Here is a 24300-nt window from a genome sequence, read left to right on the forward strand (position 1 = left end):
TACCTAACAATCAGTCACTATGAGTGCTACGACGATAGCATTAGAATGTAGGTAGGTAACATTAGCAACAATATAGGTAGCGCAAATTACCAACAAGCTTCAATTAAAACTACAAAAAAAAACATAATTACCCTAACAGTGTTAAAACCGTAACCTATAATTCCGAAAACCACACCTTAACCCAATTTAACCCGTTAACTGCGATGTAACAAATGAATCAATCCCAACCCCCAGGTGCGCCTGTCAATTTTAATAAACGCCTTTAATGCATTGATCGTGGAAGGGTTAACAGTGTTTACTTAATTTATGACGAATATGGGCTTGACCTGATGTCACGTGTTTACAAAAATGTTTTTTGTGTATAATGTTATTCAATAATTTAAAAGCAGCAGGAAACCTATAAAAAATCGTTTATTTCAGACTTAACTTCATCGTGGTTAGCCTTATTATTAATAAACTTAAAATTAATATTATATATAACTAAATAATAAGATAAAACTAAAAATTTAAATGATTTTTATGCGACGAAAAAAAATTTTTTTTTTCCAAATATGGTAAATCACTGTTTCAGACAACTAAAATGAACCAAAAGGTACAAAGTTTATATCGGATTTATTTAGGTAAGTACCCGTTTTACACCGTTACATCGTTAGGGCATTTTCACCTCCAAAATGTTAAATATAGTAGTTAGTAAAATACACTAAAATTAAACCCAAAATAATGTTTGCCCAAAATTTGACAGAGCACCGTACCAAAACTAAAACCAGGGGATTTTACGGCAAACAAATTCCCAACTATCCCATTGAACCTAAACAAACGTATAAATATTATAATTAGGAGTAAATTAGCAGAGTCATAATTCGGTACAATGCGAGGGATAAATATTTATTAAGGGTCGCTGTCCACTATTGGGTCAGGGCGATGTGGGAAGAATGGAGGCGGCATCTGGCAAAATGTCATTTTAATAGTATTCGTGTTGCCTTCTTTAATGCTCATTTAGACGGTGCGAGAACTTGCATGCGAGTTTTATTACATTGCGGTATTTAAATGGTCGGCTGAATTGAATATAACCAATAGTCCTTAATGTAAAATCGCATACGAGTTCGCGCGCTGTCTAAGTCAGCCCTTATTCTGATTCTAACATGGCTCTGATCCAATAGTCTGATCCAATAATTATTTATTTAATCTTCATTGCACAAAAAAAAATACAAACATACAAGGTAGACTTAATGTTTTATGGCCAACCAAAAACCGGACCAAGCCAAAGAGAAAATCAACGTAGTGACGTATCTGGATTATTCTGGATGTCAAAACAGTGACAGAGAGAAGAACGGAAGAATGGCGGTTAAGTACTCCAACTACAAGAGTCATAGTATTTGATCATTTCATGAAATTTAGAATAGAATTTATCACATCATGATATGGTTAGGTTAGCTTTGACTTTTTCATGATACGGTCTACCAATCATTTCATGAAATGATTGCCACATAATTTAAATGATCAACTCTAAGATCTGACCACGACATAAGTACATAGTTTTGTTTGGTTCCTTGTAACCTCGTTGATTCGCAAATTGACCTCCATTTCTTTGTAGGTCCGAGTGTTGGTCAAACGCGGTTGAAATATGTACCCCCGGGGCGGTGTGTCATACGCACTATTATATTATTAACATTTTAACTACATTAATTTACACGTTACTCTTAATATCAGCCCAAAGATGTAACTAGAAGCGCATAGCCACTTTATGAATGAATTCCATTCATAATGTGTCCATGTAATTTTCATGAGTTTCCCGAAGGATCTCTACAACGATCAATAGATCCAGTCAATCTTATTAGAATATTCTCTTACTGGGTCTTTTGGTTACCATATTGCCTTCTCCATATCTTCCCAAATTCTAGTGTTGGTCAAATGCGGTTGAAATATGTACCCCCGGGGCGGTGTGTCATACGCACTATTATATTATTAACGCCGCCGGTGGACGCATATTATAGTAGTTTTCTTTGTGACCTTTTAATTTGGGATTGGAAAGGGGTTTGTTTAATATTTTGGTAGGAAATTAGGAGAGTGTACAAAATTCAAGTGTGAATTAACCGATAGAGAGGACTGGGGAAATTTGTGTCTACCTTTACGTTTATATACGTATGTATAAGTAAGTATATTATAGCAATATATATATTTGAAATTGTATGTTGTTCAACATAAAAATGTATACTTAATAGTTAATTTTTCGTACTTTTAATTTTTCTTGCACCTATTACTACTTGTTCTCTGTTTGGCCCAAAGGTTAACTGGTAGAGAATGCCTTCTGGCATTAAGTTCGCCTTTTGTACAATTTTTACTGTGCAATAAAGTTTAAATAAATAAAAAAATAAATAAAAAAAATATATACGCTTACACCCTTAGAGTGACATTCCATTTCCAACTGCAGCTGCAATACTGTTCATTTTACTATGGAAACGCGTCGCTGTCATTGTCAATTGCCATAGAAAATGAACAGTATTGCAGCTGCAGTTGGAAATGGAATGTCACTTTTATTCACGTGTACGAGTAGGTACGTGTATTATATATACACATAGTTATTATACAAAATATAACACATTCTTGAAACTCATGGCTGATTATGCTCGAATTTCTTCCATGATGATATCCGCCAGTAAAATCATATTAATTAAAGAAAGTAGAAAATATCATTGCCATGCTACGATTTATTACAGGGTTTTTCGAATTGCCCACTTAAAAAAAAATACCTATATAATATACTACGTTATACATCAAACAAAAACGTGCAATACGTGCTAGTGTTTCTGCTAATAAAAATAAATAAAAATAATTTGATTTGTTCCCGTTTCGTAGTCGTCGTAGTTTGCATGAAAGTGAAAAGAGACGCTAAAAATATTGAATTGAATAAAAATATTGAAAATTTATACGTTTATGTTTCAAGTACAATTATTAAGGCACAGTTCAATAGTACCAAACAGAATAGAGTGTTATAGATGCGGATTGACAAAGTAAATTATGTAGCCACTGTAAATTTACTGCCATCTTTCGACAGAATATAAAACTGTTAGACTGCCATTTGGCTTTGATCCTTATTCTTTCACTGTTAAGTGTTAACTTATTAAATATTAATATTAACGCCATCTACTCGACTGTAGGCCAAAGGTAAGGTGCAATCTTTTCTAGCGATGGCGCCATAACCTTCAGCCTACTCTCGAGTAGATGGTGTTAATATTAGTATTTAAAAATTTAGCACATATAAGTGAAAGAATAATGATCAAAGTTAAACGGCGTTCTAAGAGTTTTAATCTTCTGTCGAAAGATGGCAGTAAATGTACTGTAGCTACATAATTTACCATGACAGTAACTCTCTATATCAAATTCTCTTTGATAAGTAGTAGGTACGATGAGTTCGTATCTATCGCCGAACCTCTGACGTCACAATCCACATTTCCGTTTCCCGTACCAAAAATATCGTTAATCAACCCTTTAACAGTCATAACAAAGTGAATCCGCGTGCGTGACTGAAAGTTAACCCATTACCGTAACGAGCTCGATAATTGCTTCATCGCAAGGGTTAAAATGATGTGGAACCATCGGCGATTGGCGTGGCGGTAATTGTAGGGTTAAATAGGTTTGATGCATCGATTTTGTTTGGAAAAGTTTATTTTGTTTTGAATTTCCATCTGTATACAGGGGGTAATTTTAATTCCGTTTAGTTAACCAGGGAACAAATCAAATTTTGATTTGTGTTATTTTAAGCAGATGCAGTGCACGTTTTTTTTATAAGGACCTTCTTACACAAATTTAATTGACCAAGTCCCACGGTAAGCTCAAGAAGGCTTGTGTTGTGGGTACTCAGAAAACGAAAATATAATATACAAATACTTAAACACATAGACTTTATAACATAATATATTAAACAAACAAAATTCGACCTAAATTAAATGAGCGACTAAATTATATTATAAATGTATTTACTTTAAATAAGGTAACTCATAAAAAACTATTAATTTGTTAACACAATACGACCTTGTTTCCAAATTCCGTTAATAAGCACCTTTGCATGCCCTCTTTATTAGTTAATAAGCAGGTCCGACACAAACATCATTAACACTAATTGATCATTTCTAACCCTTATTTCAAGGACATTAAGATCCATCTATGTTCAGTTAATAGTTGCTGTTGTACAGTCGCCATCAGATACATCGGAGCGGCCGAGGTACTCACGAATATCTAAACACGCCTCTATTGTCAAGGCGTTAGAGTGCGTGTTTAGATATATTGAGCACCGCGGCTGCTCCGATGTATCTGATGGCGAATGTACGTCGCGTGCCGCTATCGACCTAGTAGTTTACATTGGAGTTGAAAATTCTTAATCGTTCAGTAGGGAATTTGTTGTTTGGTATAAGATAGTGGATTTAAAGTTACATGGAAGCGACATAGTAAAGAGAACGTCTTAGGGCCCGATTCGGATTTTGAAATAGATATCTTTTAGAAATCACTAAGATACGATATCGATATGTTTAAGATCTAACCTGTCAAATTTGACATTTGCGCGATTCTGGAGATACTCTTGAACGCCACAGGATATGACTTAGAGATCCAATTCACATCTAATAGATATCTTACTCTATCTAACGTAAAAGTGACATTCATTGCCCGAATTGCGCTGCAAAAGAGAACTAGTTGATATCTAAACTATAACGTATCTAGAATGGATCTAGTACGTGTCGTCTCTTGTGAATATCTTGAAGTTCGAATACGGCAGTTAGTATTTGAGAGATTAGATCCAATAGTTGATATTCTGTCATGATTATTAAGATGGAAGGAGCAACTATGGGACCGTGTCAAGCATAGATGATGATTATATATGTTAATAAGTGTCTAGTACAGATGAGTAAGTCACGGAAAGTTTCCCAAAATTTCAGAAGAAAATCAGAGGAAACGAGTGGGGAAATTCCTTAATAGAAAGTAGGTTTGATTTTTCTACTATTGTTCTAAAATGAATGATAATGAATATTTAGGTTACTGTGTTAACCAATTACCTACAGTGTTTTAACATGTGTAAACGCTTGGAGGCTTTCGAAATGTGGGTGTACAGAAGAATCCTGAAAATATCATGGACGGATAGAATTAGCCGTGCGAAGCCGGGGCGGGTCGCTAGTATAACAAGTAAAGGTTGGCCACCGGGTTTGACGTTGTTTGACGAGCCTTCCAACAGTCCGAATAGCGTGGCTGCAATCCAAAACCGGTCCGTGAATTTCAAAAACGTACAATGTTTAATATTAAAATGCCGTCTATTTGGATGAATCCATTGTTACGGCATCCATTTGGAAGGCTCGTCAGTGGCTTAAGTCAAATTATGTAAAGAAGCTGCAGTCAGGCCGTAGTTTTCAGTTTTATATCCATGACATAGTTCGTAAGCTAGCGATATTTGTCTAAAATGTTCAATTTTGTCACAGGTATTGTCATGTTTATTTTTTACAGTAAATACGATAAAGTTTTTTAAAGGCTTGGGACTATGGTTTACATAGGAGCTTTGAAAATAGCGAGTAAAGTAAATAAGTCATAAAGTTTTATTGCACAAACATGGATATTTTTAAGCTCCTAAGTCCCTGCGTACAATTTTTTGTACATACAATACAATACAATACAAATACTCTTTATTGCACACCTCATTACAGAAAACAATACAAATAATACAGGAAGAAGAGGTTAAACAACAGGCGGTCTTATCGCTAAAAAGCGATCTCTTCCAGACAACCTTTAGGTAGCGGAAATTTAAATTTACATATTCCACAATCTATCTTGATCTTTTATTGTAACTGAGGGTTCCAATTTCAAAAACAGAACAATTGCTTCCGGGTCTCAGGAGGTTAACAGCCGGCCTTCAAAGTCTAGTCGTTAGTGACTGCCACAAAAGCTGGCAGTCCTGGAAGTGCTGGGTTTGAATCCAGGCAAGATCTGTGTATTTAAGTATTCTCATAAATAATTACAAAAAATCTTAGTGGTACTTGTAACAAAAGATGTGAAAAGCATAGAAGTATAGGATTTGTACCATAGCATGATGAATGTCACGCGTACGTCAGTTTATCTATTCTAGTTCTAGAAACCATTGAAATATAGGTTCAATTATAGGAGTAAATACCACGGTATAGATAGAATAGAAGACACACATCAAGAACAAAGATACAAACAAAGGTGACATATATGACAAAACAAAGGTCCTGTGAAAGGTTTTGAAATCGACAACTGTCACGAATGTTGTTCCATTTGCATTACAGTAGCTACCCACACAGCATACTGTAGTACTACTACTACTTCCTATTACTACTTCCTATTGACTAGTTCTGATTTGATACGATAATTTTTTTTTTTTTACTGCAATGTAGGTATTTACATAAGTAGGATGTAAGTATGTATCTGTTTGCACGGGTCAAATCTTGCAAGTTAAATTTGACCCACTTCCCGACTTCCAATAAAGCTGAAAATTTGTATATATTTATGTAAGTCGGGTTACAATGCATTTCATCATCCTATGCAGACAAATCCGGGGCAAAAACTAGTTATTAATATGTGCATACAATATTGAAGACACGTAATTTATCGGTCTAATGACGCTGGATTTGTTTACTTCAATGCAGATACGTCTTTCCTTTGAAATTCAAAACCAGAGAAAATTACTCAAATAGACTAAATACGTAAGATTAGAATCCGATAGACACGACAAAGCCACTATATAATACCCGCGCAAAGGAAGGCGTATCACTTTCATCTAAATCAGAGCAAGCTAGCGGCCCGACCAATATGGCGGGCACAGTTTTAAAGTTAACTGTAACCTTACTCTTATCATTCAGTATTATAACAGGTCAAGATGTGAAAGACAGGTACTACCCCCGCTATCACTTGGCTCCGCCCTACGGTTGGATGAACGACCCCAACGGCTTCAGTGTCTTCAACAACGAGTACCATCTCTTCTACCAGCACAACCCTAACAGCAGCTTCACGTCCACAGTCGTCCACTGGGGCCACGCCAAGAGCCCCGACCTTGTCCACTGGGAACACCTCCCCATCGCCTTGTACCCTGACCAGTGGTACGATGCAGGTGGAGTATTTTCTGGTAGCACTCTTGTCGAAAACGACACTATGCATGTGTTCTACACCGGCAACATTAACTTAGAAGGACAAACGCCTAGCACCGCAAATAAGCAAGCGTACGCAACGAGCACAGACGGAGTCACTTTTACTAAATACGTAGGCAACCCGATCATACCCGCTGAGGATCGACAGCCGAATATCCGTGACCCCAAAGTATGGAAGCATGGGGACACTTACTACATGGTTTTGGGGAATTCTTACAACAATGACACCTTAGGCCGCGTTCTTCTTTACTCATCCACTGACAAGATTACTTGGAAAGAAGAATCTATCCTCGATCAATCTAATGGCACCATGGGTTACATGTGGGAATGCCCTGATTTCTTTGAGCTCGGCGGGAAGTTTGTACTCCTCTTTTCGCCTCAAGGAGTCGCAGCCCAGGGGGATAAGTATCAAAATTTGTATCAAACTGGTTATATACTTGGCGATTTCGACTACTCCACACTCAAATTTACTCCTACGTCTGAATTCAAGGAACTCGATCACGGCCACGATGTTTATGCTACTCAGACTCTCTTGGACAACGATGGTCGCCGAATTGTGGTGGCATGGATGGATATGTGGGAAAGGAATTATCCTGAGAGCTATGATGGTTTCACTGGCTTAATGACTTTACCTAGAGAATTGACGCTTTCCTCCGATGGCATTTTAATCCAGAAGCCTGTAGAAGGTATATCAAGAGCTAAAGGTCGCACCTTGTTCCCTGTAAAAAGTTATAGACATAGACAATCAAGAATTTATATCTTAAGAAACAAAGCTGGAGAAATTAATGTCCATGCTGATGGTTCTAAAGATCTTCAATTATACATTGAATCTGGTCCGGTTCAAGTGTCGATTTCCTACGATGCAGAGAAAGGGCAGGTGACACTCGATCGTGGAGGCACCGACGGCATTCGTCGTACTGAATGGAAGCCTGATGGACAGTTGAAGTGGAGGATCTTTGTGGACGCGAGCTCTATCGAACTGTTCTGTGGAGAAGGCGATGTGACGTTCACAAGTCGATTCTTTCCTGAAGGACCCGTTGAAATCCGTTTAGCGCAGCAGTCCAGGGCCGAGCATATTAGTGTGCATGAGATACAGCGTACTGTCCCTCATGGTGGCTATTATAACAGGCATTGGTGTTTCCTTTGTCATATTGGGTGATGCTTGAGAATTCAGGAAGTCTTTACAATATTTACACAAGTATTTATTTATTTAAACTTTATTGCACAAAAGAAAACTTAGCGTACAAAAGGCGGACTTAATGCCAAAAGCATTCTCTACCAGTCAACCTAATAACAGTATATAATATATCTACATGTATGAAAAAAATATTGAATTGAGCAAAAATACAGGGTTTCTGTTTATGCTTAATTTGACCTATAGCGTTCCTTGTGTATGTACGTAATGTACGTGAAGACGATAAGAGTGACATTCCATTTCCAACTGCAGCTGCAATACTGTTCATTTTACTATGGAAACGCGTCGCTGTCATTGTCAATTTCCATAGAAAATGAACAGTATTGCAGCTGCAGTTGGAAATGGAATGTCACTTTAAGAGTGACATTCCATTTCCAACTGCAGCTGCAATATTGTTCATTTTACTATGGAAATGCGTCGCTGTCATTGTCAATTTCCATAGTAAAATGAACAGTATTGCAGCTGCAGTTGGAAATGGAATGTCACTTTAAGAAAAAAATCTTTATAATGAGTAAATTCTCAATAACTGGTTCCACGGTACAAAAGTTAAATAGAAGAAATTATTTCTAAACACAGTCATATGACTGTATTAAGAAATAAATTTTACACGAAATTTTACACATCTTTGCTCCTGAGGATATCCTCAGGGTATTAAAATTTTCAACTCCGAAGGGGTGAAAAGTAATTGAGTTATTAAAAAGAATTCATAGGTGCGTATTACAATATTTTAAGCACATAAATATGTCAGTATCTATATGCAACGAAATTTGTTTTATAAATGTCATAGAAATGCCCACGACACCAAATAATACACTGTACTATACTCCCTCCTAAATCAATAACAACCAGCGAGCTCACTCGATATAAATCAAAAAGCCCCAAAAATCGAACCTGCGGCATCTTCAGCGTTATTGATGCTTGCGATAAATCAAACGGCTCCTCTGCCCGCGTGTGTTGTGACGCCCAAACACTTGACTAATCGGGATTTATGGGGCTGGGGTTTGTGCCTGTGCGCATTTGGCGATGGTGACTTCAAGTCAAAAATTCTAAAATTTACCAAAAGCATTATACACGGTGGCCAATAATTAAGGGCAGTTCCGTTGCCACGTAGGTTTTGGAATTATACCTACTGAGCAATTTTACTATGGGACCAATACCGCGGCGAAATCGCGAAAAAAAAATTACCCTCCCATAGAAAATGGGCCAGCTAAAATGTATGAAACAGCCAAAATTTTTGTTCGCGAAATTGGGGTTGGTCCCATAGCAAAAGTTGCTCAGTATAATCCCAAAACCTCCTGGCAACGGGATTGCACAAATTTTTTGGCCATCCTGGAACGGGCAGAGACTAAAAAAATAAGAAAACGAAATCCTAGGCTGAGACCTCATACATATTTTGCGCCCAAGGCCGACACATAGTCCCTTGACCGGTTTGGGAGAAATCTTCTGAAAATTCATTTTGAATTACACAAATCAAAACAAAACAGGCTAAATAGTCAGTGTCAAATGTGATGTTTCTTCAAACAAAAACGTCACTTTTGACACTGACATATCTAATCAATATCATTTCTAAATCTATTAATTAACGTATCTTAAAGTTCGAATCGGGCAGTTTGAACAATTTTAACTATAGTATTAACCCTTCTCATGTCTTATACCGAGTTTTTTTTATTATGAATGGGCTTACTCATGGCCACAGACTAGCCGAGGCGTAGACGTGGCCTACGATGGAGCGAGCTCGCCCAGAAGGTGCCTGTTCACTCTTGATTTGAAGGTTGCCGGGTTATAAGAACACGGAAATATAGACGCCGGCAAGGAATTCCATTCCTTGGCAGCGCGCATAAGGAAAGTAAAGTTTGCAACGTCCCCCAGTCTGAACAAGCATGGCACCAATGAAGCATTAGTGAGGTCACATTTTTACCTATCACCCGCGTTTTCGATGCCCGATCGACTAATGGCTTCACGCCCTTTTACTAGCACCACGTATATGATATCGATGTCGTTGTGAATTGGTTTCAGTAACTAGTGTAACATTTTTGAATTAGTTATAGGTATGTAGTTACTTTCTATTGTTTCTAAGCTAACAGCCTGTATGGAGGCATTAATAATTCTGCGTTCGGATATCAGATAAGCTATCGAACGCTATTTCATTAGTTCATTACCTAATGTACGGTGACGTTCGGTAGAAAACAGTTATATGCGTTGTTCTATAAATGAACCTACCTATCTGTTTAGAATCTAAACGGAACTTTGAATAAAAATTTATTTGGAAACTCCTTATCCTTTTCCATAAAAATAAAAACGAAAAGTTTGAACACGTATCTCATCATCATCACAGGTCTTTCCGTCTATTGCAGACGATTTATGCATTGCTGTTTAGACCAGGGCTCGAAAACCGTTCTCATATGTTAAACCGGTTTCATTCATTTGCCCGGGAACGAAAAGGATTTCGTTCACGTTTACCGGTTAAAGAACTGTTATTTTGAAATAACGGTTTATTTTATTTATTTTATTTTATTTATTTAGATATTTAATTCAGGCAACAAGGCCCATATTACAAATACCGTACAGACATATGTATTTTATAAACTTAAAACTAAACACTATTTAGACGACAAAACGGCGTGGCTCCGTTGTATCGGCTGCTCTTGTGTCGGATTCGGCAGTTTGCCCCGGAACCTCCGAAACACGACACCTTTCGGCCAGAAGTCGGCGCACTCGATGGTCTCCTGCAGCGGTCGCGGCACGCGCACCACAAAAGAGTTGAAGTGCACGTAGTGGCGCGATCGAAGCTGGAACACCCTCAGCGTGTAGCCGGTTTTCTGGAGTACATATTCCACCACTTCAGCAGCCGTGGCGGTATAATGCAGGCGCGATACGTACAGCGCCTTACTCGGTGTAGCAATCCGCAAGCCAGAATTAGCCGGTTCTGCGGTACCACACTGAGTCTTACGAGGCGCCGTGCGCGCCTTCTTCTTTCTCGATACCAGTGTGAAATCCTCCTCATCCACACTGGCAACAGGGAGCTTCTCCTTGGGAGCCGCTCGATCTGTACCCTTTACAGGTACACTAACCCGGTTCGATGCGACTTTCGGACCAGCGACGACATCCGCGTAAACACGATGACGTGATTTGGAGGACGTCATTATGGTACGGAACCCTTCGAGCGCGAGTCCGACTCTCACTTGCCCGGTTTTTTTACTTAGAGTTATCTCTATTACTATGTTGAGGGTATTTAATAATCTATAACTTTAAAAGGCAAGTATGATTTATACAAAAAAAAAAATATTCCTAGTTTTTGGATTTCTCCTTAAAACTTAGACAATTATTTGCAAAGTTAAAGTCCGAGTGTTGGATACTGACTCAATGTTGATATATAAGTAATGAAGATATTATGAAAACATCTAGAAAAACGTAATGCAGAACACACTGCAATAAAATTACGTATAAGCTGAAGCGGTAACTAAATTGAAATATTGTGGTAATGATAGCTTCAAAACTCAAAATAAGGTTCTACCTTTATTTATATCTCTTTTTTAAACAAACTGCAATAAATTAAATTCGTTATTTTAATATTAATACGGCTGCTTAAAAAAAAACAATGTACCCTTAAATGTCAGTTAACACGTTATACTCCGCAACAGCATCTCACATTGTCGCCTTTTGACATCCATCATTCGTTTGCAAAAATGTTTGCTGAAAAATGTGCCAATATATATCTCTCAATTAGAAACGCTAAGTGATATACGGGGTTTTAGCCTACGTCAGCGTTCAATGGGGTTTCCATGAAATATGCTGGTTTCTATTTCATGAGAATTTATTGGATATTGTTTTGTTTTAGGACCGTGCGGTGACATAATGTTTGAATATTTTTTAAGGTTTTAACTTTTTTTGCGGGGAATTTTCAAAATACTTAGAATTTTTCATTTTTTTTGTCAAAAGACAGAAAGTGTCCAATCCAGTCTTGAATCGCAAGTATTGGTCAGTTTTGTACAATGTAAACAAACAAGATGTCTGTCTTTCACGACCCACAGATAAAACACACGATGATATTCGATTTTGGAATTATTCGAAAACAGTGTTGCTAACCCGCGATTTTTCAAATTTGCCGCCTACTGACATGATTTGCTTGACCAAGTATAGATGCAGTAATTTGAGCACACCATCTACCAGGCCATGGCATTTGCAGTACTTACATCCTTATTTAACCACGTTCCCTTTAAATCGAGTTACAATGATTGATAGGTATAGATTACCGCTGATTCGCGGTTGGCGTGCCCACCGGCAATATGCAGGTTCGGTCCCGGCTATTGATTTTTTATTTCCCTTGGTGACTTGGGATTACTTTGTCTTGGAAACGTGAGTGGATTAATACGAAAAAGGTGTCTTTTTTTCTGCTCTCGAACGTTGAGAATAGTTGACCCTAAAGGTAATATTCCATTGCTGACCGCAGCTGCACTGCTGCTCCGACACTACTGCGGCGGCCAGAACGCGTCGGTGTTGTTGTCAATTTCCATAGTAAAATGACTGACGATACCGACTGTGTTGTCGTGACGTAAATCGAATTAAAAAATTGCTGTTATAAAATTTATCTTTATCAAAATAAGTTTTACTTATATTTGTAGTAGTATACTTATTTTGAACAAAAACACATATGTAGTATTAACAGGTAACTTACAAGTAGGATAAATACAAGGCGAACTTGATTTAAACAACAAAACTGGCGGTTAAAAACAATAATAAAATAATTCATTTTACGATTAATATTTTGTGATCAATTCCAAATTTGAAACTATTATACATACTTTTCAATCTTTTCAATTCAGCGATCGCCTTTTTGTTGTTTTCACATTTTCTAAATCACCCTGTTTAAGCTCTTTTACTGAAAAAGCATTAGCCACTCACATGCTTTCGGTAACTGTAACTTACCAGCTGTCACCCTTATTTTATAATAATAATAGAGGTCACTGAAAAATATCAAGCATGTGAGTGGTTAGGAAGAAGAAATAACTACATACGTTTTCTATAGAAAATTCACAAAACTAGCTAGTTAATGTCTATCATCAGCATTAAATTGACGACCGGTCTGGCCTAGTGGGTAGTGACCCTGCCTGCGAAGCCGATGGTCCTGGGTTCGAATCCCAGTAAGGGCATTTATTTGTATGATGATACAGATATTTGTTCCTGAGTCATGGGTGTTTTCTATGTATTTAAGTATTTGTATATTATATACATCGTTGTCTGAGTACCCGGCTTGTGTTGTAGCCTTCTTGAGCTTACTGTGGGACTTAGTCAATCTGTGTAAGAATGTCCTATAATATTTATTTATTTATTTATTATTTATAAATTTCCAAACGCCAGAATGTATTGATTTATTTTCTCACTGTACAGTAGACGTCAAAGATATATTTACACTTTTACACTTCGAGCAACACCGGCTTCCGACACGTCGGAAGGGAGGGGCCCAAGCGATATCTCGCCGTACAAATCTTTCTGCCATTTTTCGCGGGGGGAAAGGTGCACACAGTCGCATTGCTCACACACTTACATACAAAATCCAATCTGTAATGACGACACAAATACATAGAAAATGACACACGTCAAAGACAAATCTTGCAAACCTCGATCTCTTTTTTTGTACGGACGAGTGACTAGTGTCACAACACGCACACTAACACATTTTCGTTGAAGTATGTCATTGTATTCTGAGAGATGAGAAGTCGGATTTGTCGCTCGACCGATCCGCAATTTGTACTGAGCGAGCAAAATCGATAAATCCAACAATTACTTGAGACTAAAATATAATAATTGTATTTAAATGTAATTTAACGTATGATATGTAAAAAAAATATTACGTGTGAAATGTAACACTTCCTTTTTGTAAATTTGATGTCCCCGACATCTTTTTATAACAAAAAACCGAGCAAACAGGCATTTTTGTGCAGCAGTGTTCACGAGCGCGTCTGGACTCGGTCTAGTGAAAAATCCAAGTGCAACTAGTTTTATTACCCGCGCTAGATTAGATTGACGCGCTAATCTTGTACCTCGGCAGAGGGGAAATAGTGCGAATGCCGCCTCCCTTCCGTGTTGCTCGAAGCTTTTACACCTTACTACATTGTGACAAGGCGAAAAATGTAAAAATATCTTAGATGTCGACTGTACCTGTAGTTAGGTATACAGTTGTACCTCGTTTGTCGGAGGAGGTTAACGATAATCATATTTTTGCTCCAGATCGGCCTCGATAATATACTGAAGAGCGTCAGCAGAAAATTATTTAATGAATTATAAAGTTCTAAAAGCAAGGTTTTTAAAGGGTCGGCAATGCGCATGAAATATATATGGTTTTACAGGCGTTCATAGGCTAAGGTGACTGCTTACCATCAGGCCAGCCGTATGCTTGTTTGCCACCGACGTAGTATATAAAAAAAACTACAATGTTACCTATTAGTTTACAAGCTACTTCCTAGAGAGTTTTCTCTGTAGCGTATTTCTAGTCGAATTAGAATGTTTTTTTTAGATTTTTAATTACTATGAGTTAGGAGCTTCCAAAAGTTTAGTACGGATTCTTTTTTCTCTCCTAGCTATTAATCAGTACAATGATTTAGTTTCACAATATAGAGACCTCGATATTTTCAACTCACGGCTAGCAGTTTTCAAGAGGCAAGTCATTAGTGTTGTTGGCCACCATACTACACAACAACAATAGTAAGCAATTTAACATGTTACGATCATTTATGTAATTTTAAAATTTAGTATGGTTTAATATATTTTGTGTGTTTTTTTTTATAATTTTAGGATAGTTTTTGCTCGTTGTTACTTATTGTTCTTGCTGTGTTCACTAATTTTGGATGGCATTTTTATACAAAGCCTACCACTTTTATTGTAATCATGCATTGAATGTCGTCTGTATAGTGTACCTTATGAATAAAATAAATAAAAATAAAATAAATCAGAAAATAGAAAAAAAGTCAAACGAAGGAGCATAGCTATGGTTAATATTTAATTATTATAACATCCAATTATGTAAAATGTCTTCCATAATCTAAATATTCGGAGAGGAAAAGATGATTACATTTGTATGGAAAACCGTACCACTTACATAATTCTAAGAACTTGTAACATTGCCCCGAAATACTTTAAATTTTTGTAATTTATATTTTAACAAAACTTTTGCGAGACACAGCCATAAATGAAATATTATTAAAGCCATAAATGAAATATAATTACGAGGGTGGAGGTCTATTTTTATGTTATTATCGACTTAAAATAGCCAAAGACCAGTTTTAATATATTAAATTTAAATTTTCTTGCTATCCGTAGCTGTTCTGCGATAGCTCTATAACATTTGAATAATTATTCCGCTGCTGATGTGTCGCTCAGTTTATTCCCGTTTACTCGTTGATAGACGAATTTGTTCGTTTTTATCTTGATGACGCCGTTATGGGTACGCTGTAGCCGCGGGGAATGCAAATGTGCGAAATTTTTGGGATGTAGGTCGAAATTATCCCTAATCTTAAGCCTACACTATAAATAAAACCAACATGACTATACAGTAGACTGGCGAGCGAAAGAAAAGTCTTCTAGAAATCGATTTTCGCTCATGTCAATCAATCAATTCATTTATTTGTCGAAAAGCAGGTAATGTTACAAACAGGTGTTACATACGTATAATTAAGTGCTCCACTTTTGGCCATATGAGGCATACAAATATTTAACGTAAGTGGCGGTGTAGCTCATGAGTTACAAATTAATTGCCATCATCCTTGAATAATAATAAAAGTTAACTATTTACATACTGCCGTCTCGGATATGGTAGTATCGAAATGAATATGGTATAAAGTGTATTCATCCTTACTTGTCCTATCATCTAAAATCTAAACAAACACTTCTCGAATACATTATCACACTTTTCTCTGGAATTACACTATACCTAATCATCACTTAAAATGTTGTTGTATACTTAAAGAAACTCACAAAGTATTTATATCAACCAAATAACCACTGAAAAATGACATTTCTAATAAGATTTTCCTTAATACGACGTAACGAACGGATCACCTCAAAAACATCTGATGGCTCCTCTACGCGTTGGCCCAACCTATTGGTCCAAATATGTTGGGACAACGTGTAGAGGCTCCTCTTCACGTTGGGCCAACACCAACGCCATCGAGGGACGCATTTATGCGTTAGAGGGAGCAAGTGATATTGCTATCTCATTCTACCGCATGGCTGCTTCCCTCGTTGGTTTGCTTTTGGCGCGCGGGATGGCGACGAGTTGGCCGCGGTGTCGGTTTTTCGGCCGCATATCAAAGGGATTGGCCAAGCGATTGCGGTACGCAGTGCGTCGGCAGTGCGTGCTCGGACGCGGTCGAGGGTGGACGTTCATGCTTTTTGTGTTTTTTAAAATTAAAAATGACGAATACGTGGCCACGTGTAGTAGCGTTCCGACCAAGGCACGGCCAACTCATGGGCCAAGCGTTGGCGGAGCGTTTGGCCAACGTGTAGAGGAGCCAGACATTACGATTTCCAGTGCCACTACACAGTCATGAAGATAGAGCATCGCTCCTTCTGTTCTCCAGACTTTCTGTAAGTCGAGTAAGGGTCTCCCCAAATATATCGACGCGCATTCGGCAAAAGCTGATAGGAAAAAGCTTTATGTCCGCGCAATAAGAGCGAAAAAGTCGTCGTTCGGCTCGGCTCGCATCGGCCGGCACCTGCCAACGCGTCGGCGGCTTTTTCGCTCTTATTGCGCGGACATAAAGCTTTTTCCTATCGGCTTTTGCCGAATGCGCGTCGATATATTTGGGGAGACCCTTAGTGTATAAACACAAGACTTAGATGCTACGAAAGAGCTTGTTGTAAATAGACGGTCTTCCTCCCACTGACCTTATATACCACTTTTATAATTTCAAGGATCATTTCAAACAAATTCTCGCATTGGTACCAACGCCCATAGCTTACATGCGTGTTGCCAATCCAAAGGATATTGCCAACAAGGCTTATGCCACACCAAAGTTGCAACATCATAAACCTCAGCACCATGGAGTTCCCCAAACTGCTTCACTGCATCCCCTAGCTTGCAACCGCCGTCACAATCGCATCCAATCATGTCGCAGTCGCCAACCCCACAGTCGAAGTAAATCGATGGAGGTGTACCATCCCCACACACCATGGCGTAGCACCATAACTGCTACAATAGGAATTATTTATTTATTTACAGAAGCGGGAATACTCGTGGCATTTTTGAATTGACACGGGGACTTCTCATTTATCGACTTCCGACACAAATAATATATATTTTTTTTATTTTATTTAACAGAACACAAAGTACAGTGTTACCTATAATTAAAGTTTCGCCAAACTGTAAAACAGTTTGTTGGCGATGCGCTCAACTAAACTAAAAACAACAATAGTACTTAGGTAGGTAATAGATATCAACAACACACAACTGCCTGCCAGACTGTAATAAACCCTATTTCGACGCAATACGTACCTACTATCGTTCGGTAAGTACTTGCGCCGCACGGCTCGCGCTAAACGTATTGTCACCATTTGTTATACGATATATATCGATACGATAACGATACAAAAACCACTACCACCATTTTTGACATTGACAGATACGCTCGCCTCTAAGTAACTTACTTTCTATGCATCTCGCTCGTACTCGCATATTAGTGCAAGCGAGATGTATAGAATAGTACATTTCGATGCTAGTGCGGAAGGTATGTCATTACTTCACGAGTACCGAGATATCTTGCCACGAGCCGCAGGCGAGTGGCAAGACTCGGGACGAGTGAAGAATGACATTTCCGCACGTGTATCGAACGACGTTTTTTAATACAGTTGCGAAAAAATAAGAAAAACATTGTTAATCGTACACTAAACAAAAGTGGTAACAGTGACAGCTCGGTTAGACGTCGTCTTTAAGTATATTATATCTATGGGCGTTTGGCAGCTATTCCGTTCCATTCAGTCAACTTATTAAGAACGGAATTTTCAATATTGAATATTAAAAAATAAACGTGTTATAATGATGAAGAGGTAAGTAATTAAATATGAAATATGTAATATTTTTCGTATTCTTACATTAACGGTAGGTTTTTATGGTGATTACGACGTTTAAAGGAAACTAATATTAACACTCATCAATAAGTAGTCGTGAATTGGAATAAGTATAAATTTAAAAAAATTTGAAAAGTAAAAAGCACTAGTTCGAGATAACCAACTTTCCGCACGCTAAACAGCTACGTAAAGTAGCACTTTTTGAGCAACTGTATTAAAAAGTAATTTACGAAGACGCGAGCGTATCTGTCAATGTCAGAACTGGTGGTAGCCGTAAAGACACGTAAAGGTGACAGTCCATTTCCAAAGACAGCTGCACTACTGTTCATTTTACTATGGAAATTGACAATGACAGCGACGCGTTCAGTACCGGTAGTGCAGCTGCGGTTAGAAATGGAATGTTACCATAAGAATGAGTACACTTTACCAACTTATAGTTGACCTATAGCTACATAGCTATAGGTGTTCTAATTCTAATTGCTGTAGACCGAGGGAGTCACGGACGATTACATCGGCTGGGTTGCGTCTGATGTCATTTGTTGCCTATCGATTGCTACATGTTAGCAAGGGGGTTTTGTCTTATGGGATATTACTTATAGTTAGCTGTGGCGAGCCATATGCGGATTTGAACTAATTCACTTTTAAAATAATGCGGTGTTATAGGTGTAGTTTTAACGACTGAGAGATTGGTTTCACGGACAAAATATCACACTTATAGGTATAGTTCGTTTTTTTAGCATTTGAAAGAACTCCACAGAAAGCAAGCGTGCAGTTTTTATCAGGCTCTTTAATTGTTCATAACTATTGAATTATCTAATGTAGCATGGTCAATACATATAATTTACTTCAAATTATTACCGCTAAAAGTGCCGGATTTGGAACCACAAGCTTAATTCTGCAAAGTTCTTTCTAATGCTAAAAAAAACGAACTGTAGGTAGATTTGATTGCCGCTAAATATTGTTTTGTCCGACGGACATGGACGTTTATGTCTTTGGATTAATTTCTATAAATGATATACAGTCGTATATCTTACTCCTTTGTAATAAGGCGAAAAGTGTAAACATATTTTTGAGGTCGATTGTACTATAGATAAGTATAATAATATATTATTTTAAATAAATAAAAATATAATTTGTAGACAATGGTATCACGGTCGAATGTATACACTGAGTAAGGGTAACATTCCATTTCTGACCGCAGCTGCACTAGGTACTAATACGAACGCGTCGATGTTATTGTCAATTTCCATAGTAAAATGAATGATAGTGCTGCTGTCGTTGGAAATGGACCTTGCACTACTATTTCTCTTAAAAATATGATAGGTATAACTATATTTTTGTGCTTCGTTGTGCAAATATATGTATACTCAAGTCATTAAGCAAATATCGAATGTGCTTGCCTTTGTTTCAACTTCTTTCTCATCTAACCGCATTATACTCAACCCCCCTATCGCGTGACATATAAAGACGTCACAACCCGTCATTCCACGTCCTAGTTCCAATTGCATCTAACGAGCCACTGCGTCGATCATCCGTTCGCCCTTCAGGAAATGCGCAGCGCGACTATTCAATCTTTTACCAGACATAATTATAGTCAGATGGTGGCCGAGGAGTTATAGTGCTGGATGTGACGTAGAAGTAGTGTCCGTATTTCTTCATCATCACCATCATCTCAGCCATAAGACGTCCACTGCTGAACATAGGCCTCCCCCTTTTTTTGGGGGTGAATGCCATAATCACCACGCTTGGCAGGCAGGTTGGCGATCGCAGTCGAGTACACCGCATTTAAGGGACGCTGCTGCCCGTCCACCGGTGGTCTTGGACGTAATTTAAGGACATACCCGGGTCCTGGACGTAGTTTGAGGACATAGGTACCCGGGTCCGTATTTCTTGGTGAGACCGAAACTTTAAAAAACAGACATAGGCAGATAATACAAAAAGAGGACATAAGTAGGTTTTATACATTAATAAGTACAACCTACATCCTGAGACAGTTCACACTAATAATACTTCGGTCAAACACTACCGGAAATACCGTTTCGGCGCGGCTGAAAGGTTCAGTAGTTTTTTGGCCAAAACCGTACTAATAAAATTTTGAATGCAGTTATGTTTCTTTTTAAAAATAAAGGAATGTCTCCTTTACGTAAAATGAGCCAGCTTAAGGATTTAAGGTAGTTTCCCTCCATGGCCCGACTTATCTTTCCACACTGTATACATTCTGATCTATTTTGTAGACTGTAGACCTATGTTGTAGACAAATACGTCATATCATGAACATAGTCATGTTTTCAAAATCAGATCTATCTATACAGTCACTTCCATTTTCTCAACATCCACCCCACCCCCTGCCGCAGGGTGGGTAGGGGGGTGTTTCTCTTGAAAAAAGTCTCAATAACTCGTCAGGACGGCGAATGACATCGTTAGTCGAAGTGGCACGAAGAAAAGGCACTATCCGCGATGCCTATCGGTTGTACAGGGTGTCTCTTTGGCGCTTCCTCTTTGCAAAAAAATCTATAGGAGTTTGCGGTGTAAATTATGAAAATTTTGTGGTTTGCTTTGAATTATCGTAGCTTTGAGTATTTCTGTAGAATAATAGTAGTTGCTCGTGGCATGAAGAAAAGGCACTCCTGATACCTATCGGTTGTATAGGTTTGTCTCTATGGCGCTTCCTCTCTGTAAAACAACTAATGAATTAGTTTTACAAAATGTAGTTAGCTTTGAAATTTCGTCATTTTGTGGACTATTTTCAAAGTAATCGGTAGTTGTGTTGTTAGCATATTGAGTGTTTATAGAAGAAAAAGCACTATCCACCATGCCTATCGGTTGTACTATCTGTACCTCTCTCTCTCTGTAAAAATCTAAAGAGTTTGCTGTACAAATTATGAATATTTTAGTCGGCTTTGTTTTGAGTAGTTTATGTAAAATAACGGTAGTTGTCTCGAAGTCCATGATATCTCTCGGTTGTATAGAATGTTTTTTTTGACGCTTCCTCTCTTTGAATACATTGGTAACTTTGGTAGTAATTTTTGTGGAGTTTATTTCAAAGTAACCTGTGGTTGTTTGTGGGCAATAAGTCCTGCAGTAAGCCTCCTGAGTCCCAGAGGCCCTCATAAGGGCTAAAGTCTGAATAAATAAATAAATAAAAATAATAAATTCCAAATCGTAATTTTTATTTTGATTAAGTAAGTCGAGATTCCAAATTCAAAAATGAAACTAACGATTGTGGGACTTAGGAGGGTATAAGCCGATTTGATTAAGTTTCCCAATGTATACTTAACTTTAGCGCTGCAAAGCTAGAATTAAGAGCCAATAGGAGTGGTCATTGCTCCATACAAACGTACTCCTCGTTTTCCTCCGTGGTTTTTGAAGCTAGAGCAATGATTTTTTCAACACAGATTAATATTGTCAATATCTGTGTCGGACCGTTTTGCTTTATATGATATATTTGTTTTTAAGGCGCTAGAGCCCATCAAAAATGGCCAAAATGGCCTAATTGACTGTGCCGCAATGAGAGGCGTGGCATTGAAAACTGATATCAATTAGCTAAAAAAGCAAAACAATCCGACACAGATAATTTCATAATCATTTAGATTTCCAAATTTGGTTACGATTGGTTAAGTTTTGGAGGAGGAAACAGAGGAGTACGAAACCTCGATTTTTGAGATTTTTACGCAGGATTTTTCGCCTTGTCCTTATCGCACTACTTTTAGGTGCCGCATCCGTTAGCGAGACGGGTATATTTACCTAAAATATTTAAAACTCAGCTCCTGTTTCGTCTTAATATCACATGCACTGTAAAATAAAACAAAAAAAAAAGCATCAGTCTGTATAAAGTATTGGCTAGATCTGAACAACTCGAAAAAAAGTCGCGACTATGTTCACTTCGCAAGCCACCTACGTTCCTACACTCAATTCCCAACCCTAAGTTCATGATTATAGGGTCGTAATTCGTGAATGATCGCATCGTTATTCGAGACACTCGACCCGTGACCACGCATCACTTGCTGACGAGTACTCGACGGTTTTTGAATTCCGAACGATGATATTTCGAAATTGGAGCGCTGCAGGAGTCTTCGGAATAATATTTGAATATGGAATCATTTCAAGAGGTTGCGTTGTTTTTAGGGTTCCGTACCCAAAGGGTAAAACGGGACCCTATTACTAAGACTTCGCTGTCCGTCCGTCCGTCCGTCCGTCTGTCACCAGGCTGTATCTCACGAACCGTGATAGCTAGACAGTTGAAATTTTCACAGATGATGTATTTCTGTTGCCGCTATAACAACAAATACTAAAAACAGAATAAAATAAAGATTTAAATGGGGCTCCCATACAACAAACGTGTGTTTTGACCAAAGTTAAGCATCGTCGGGAGGGGTCAGTACTTGGATGGGTGACCGTTTTCTTTTTGCTTTTTTTTGTTTTTTTTTGCATTATGGTACGGAACCCTTCGTGCGCGAGTCCGACTCGCACTTGCCCGGTTTTTGTTTAATTGTTTTTAATAAATGTGTAAAATAGGTGTCAGTATTCGAAACCTTTATTCCTTTCACTGTTATTGAAATTTAGTTTAACATGATGACCAGGTAAAACTTGTGTTATTTTTAAATTGACGCCTTTCATGGAGCATTCCACGGGCTGTCCCGTACAAACGCATTTCATTTCCTGTGTTGCGGCTTTTTTTTCGGTATTTAAGACTGCATCGAGCAAAATCAGCGAAAAAGGCAGTCACCGTTTAGTGGCTAGCGTCCACATCTCTTGATAATTTTTTTTATAATAAATATCATTATTATCCCAAAGAGTGTGTTTACAACGAATCACCCTTGAAAATTTGAAATCTTTTACAATATAATAAATACACTCATGCAAAGTTGTACCTAAAACGAGATGAACGAGTGTCAGCGTTTAGTAAAATTTGTATAAAAATTTCGATGCTCAAGCTATAAAATCGAGTGATTTCGAAAGCCAGATAACTGGACTACAACGAATCAGGCTTTTCCTATTTTTCCTCTTAAAGACAACAGAGAAACTCAATCGTAAACGTAAACTTTCGTAAAATTTCCATACATCCGCCATATCTGTCAAATTCTCCTTTGAATCAGATGCCCGCTGTGGGCCGTCCGGAGCGGACGCGTACTTAAAATCTCCCATTTTGACAGTTCATTTATGACATAAATTCATGTCCGTATACGAATGATGATACCAGTGAAAAACTGTGTTCAAAATAAATAGGGTAAATGAATAATGTCACACGGAGATCCAGAGTCATTAAAATTTTGATTTGTTTTTATTCATAAGTCATAATACTTTAAAAATATTACAAATTATATAAAAAATATACGAACACAACCAAATCAGTGTAATTAGTTTCTTCCTAATTCACTAAAAATGAAAAAAGTTTGAAGATTTGTTTTATCTTATTGGAATAAATTTTCATTGTGCTGGCATTCATATTACGTCATTTTAAAAACATACATGACATAATGTCAATATACTAGATAGACAATTTATCAACAAATTTCTTCACATTTTAACGTAAACAATATAAATTATTAAAATTTTATTTATGAAGACGAAGCAATGTTGTTCACATAATATCAGCAATAAAATTCTTAGTTTCAACCAGTTTTGTTGCTATTCTGAGAGCTATCACGTGCTTTGAAAGTTAATTCAATGATATATCATCAAGAAATTGAAATCAAGACTCGACCTGCAGTCTCAGCGAGTTTTTGTGGCTATATTATCAGTTGAAAGAACGATATTTAAAGCCAATACCGCAGTGGTCTGGTTTACGAGTACCTATATTGGTTCCATGTGACGATTTTTATATAAATGTATCTATCAAATTAACGTGCTTTTATTTCATTGATATTCGGTGCAAAACGATAACTCAGTAACGAAAAA

At 37.6% G+C, this 24300-nt stretch overlaps 1 protein-coding gene across 1 annotated transcript; it reads left to right on the top strand.

Annotated features, from left to right (window-relative positions):
* The first annotated feature begins 6804 nt into the window (after window positions 1-6804).
* LOC134674350 (sucrose-6-phosphate hydrolase-like) lies at window positions 6805-8345 on the top strand. Its single transcript, XM_063532401.1, has one exon. It carries the CDS (start codon window positions 6811-6813, stop codon window positions 8302-8304), a length of 1494 nt encoding a protein of 497 aa, XP_063388471.1. The 5' UTR covers window positions 6805-6810; the 3' UTR covers window positions 8305-8345.
* The last annotated feature ends 15955 nt before the right edge of the window (window positions 8346-24300 follow it).

Source organism: Cydia fagiglandana, chromosome 20 (genome assembly GCF_963556715.1).
Source record: "Cydia fagiglandana chromosome 20, ilCydFagi1.1, whole genome shotgun sequence".
NCBI lineage: Eukaryota > Metazoa > Arthropoda > Insecta > Lepidoptera > Tortricidae > Cydia > Cydia fagiglandana.

Bases quoted from the DNA above. Each gene is read 5' to 3' on its own strand.
- LOC134674350 (XM_063532401.1), top strand. From the start codon at position 6,811: ATGGCGGGCACAGTTTTAAAGTTAACTGTAACCTTACTCTTATCATTC.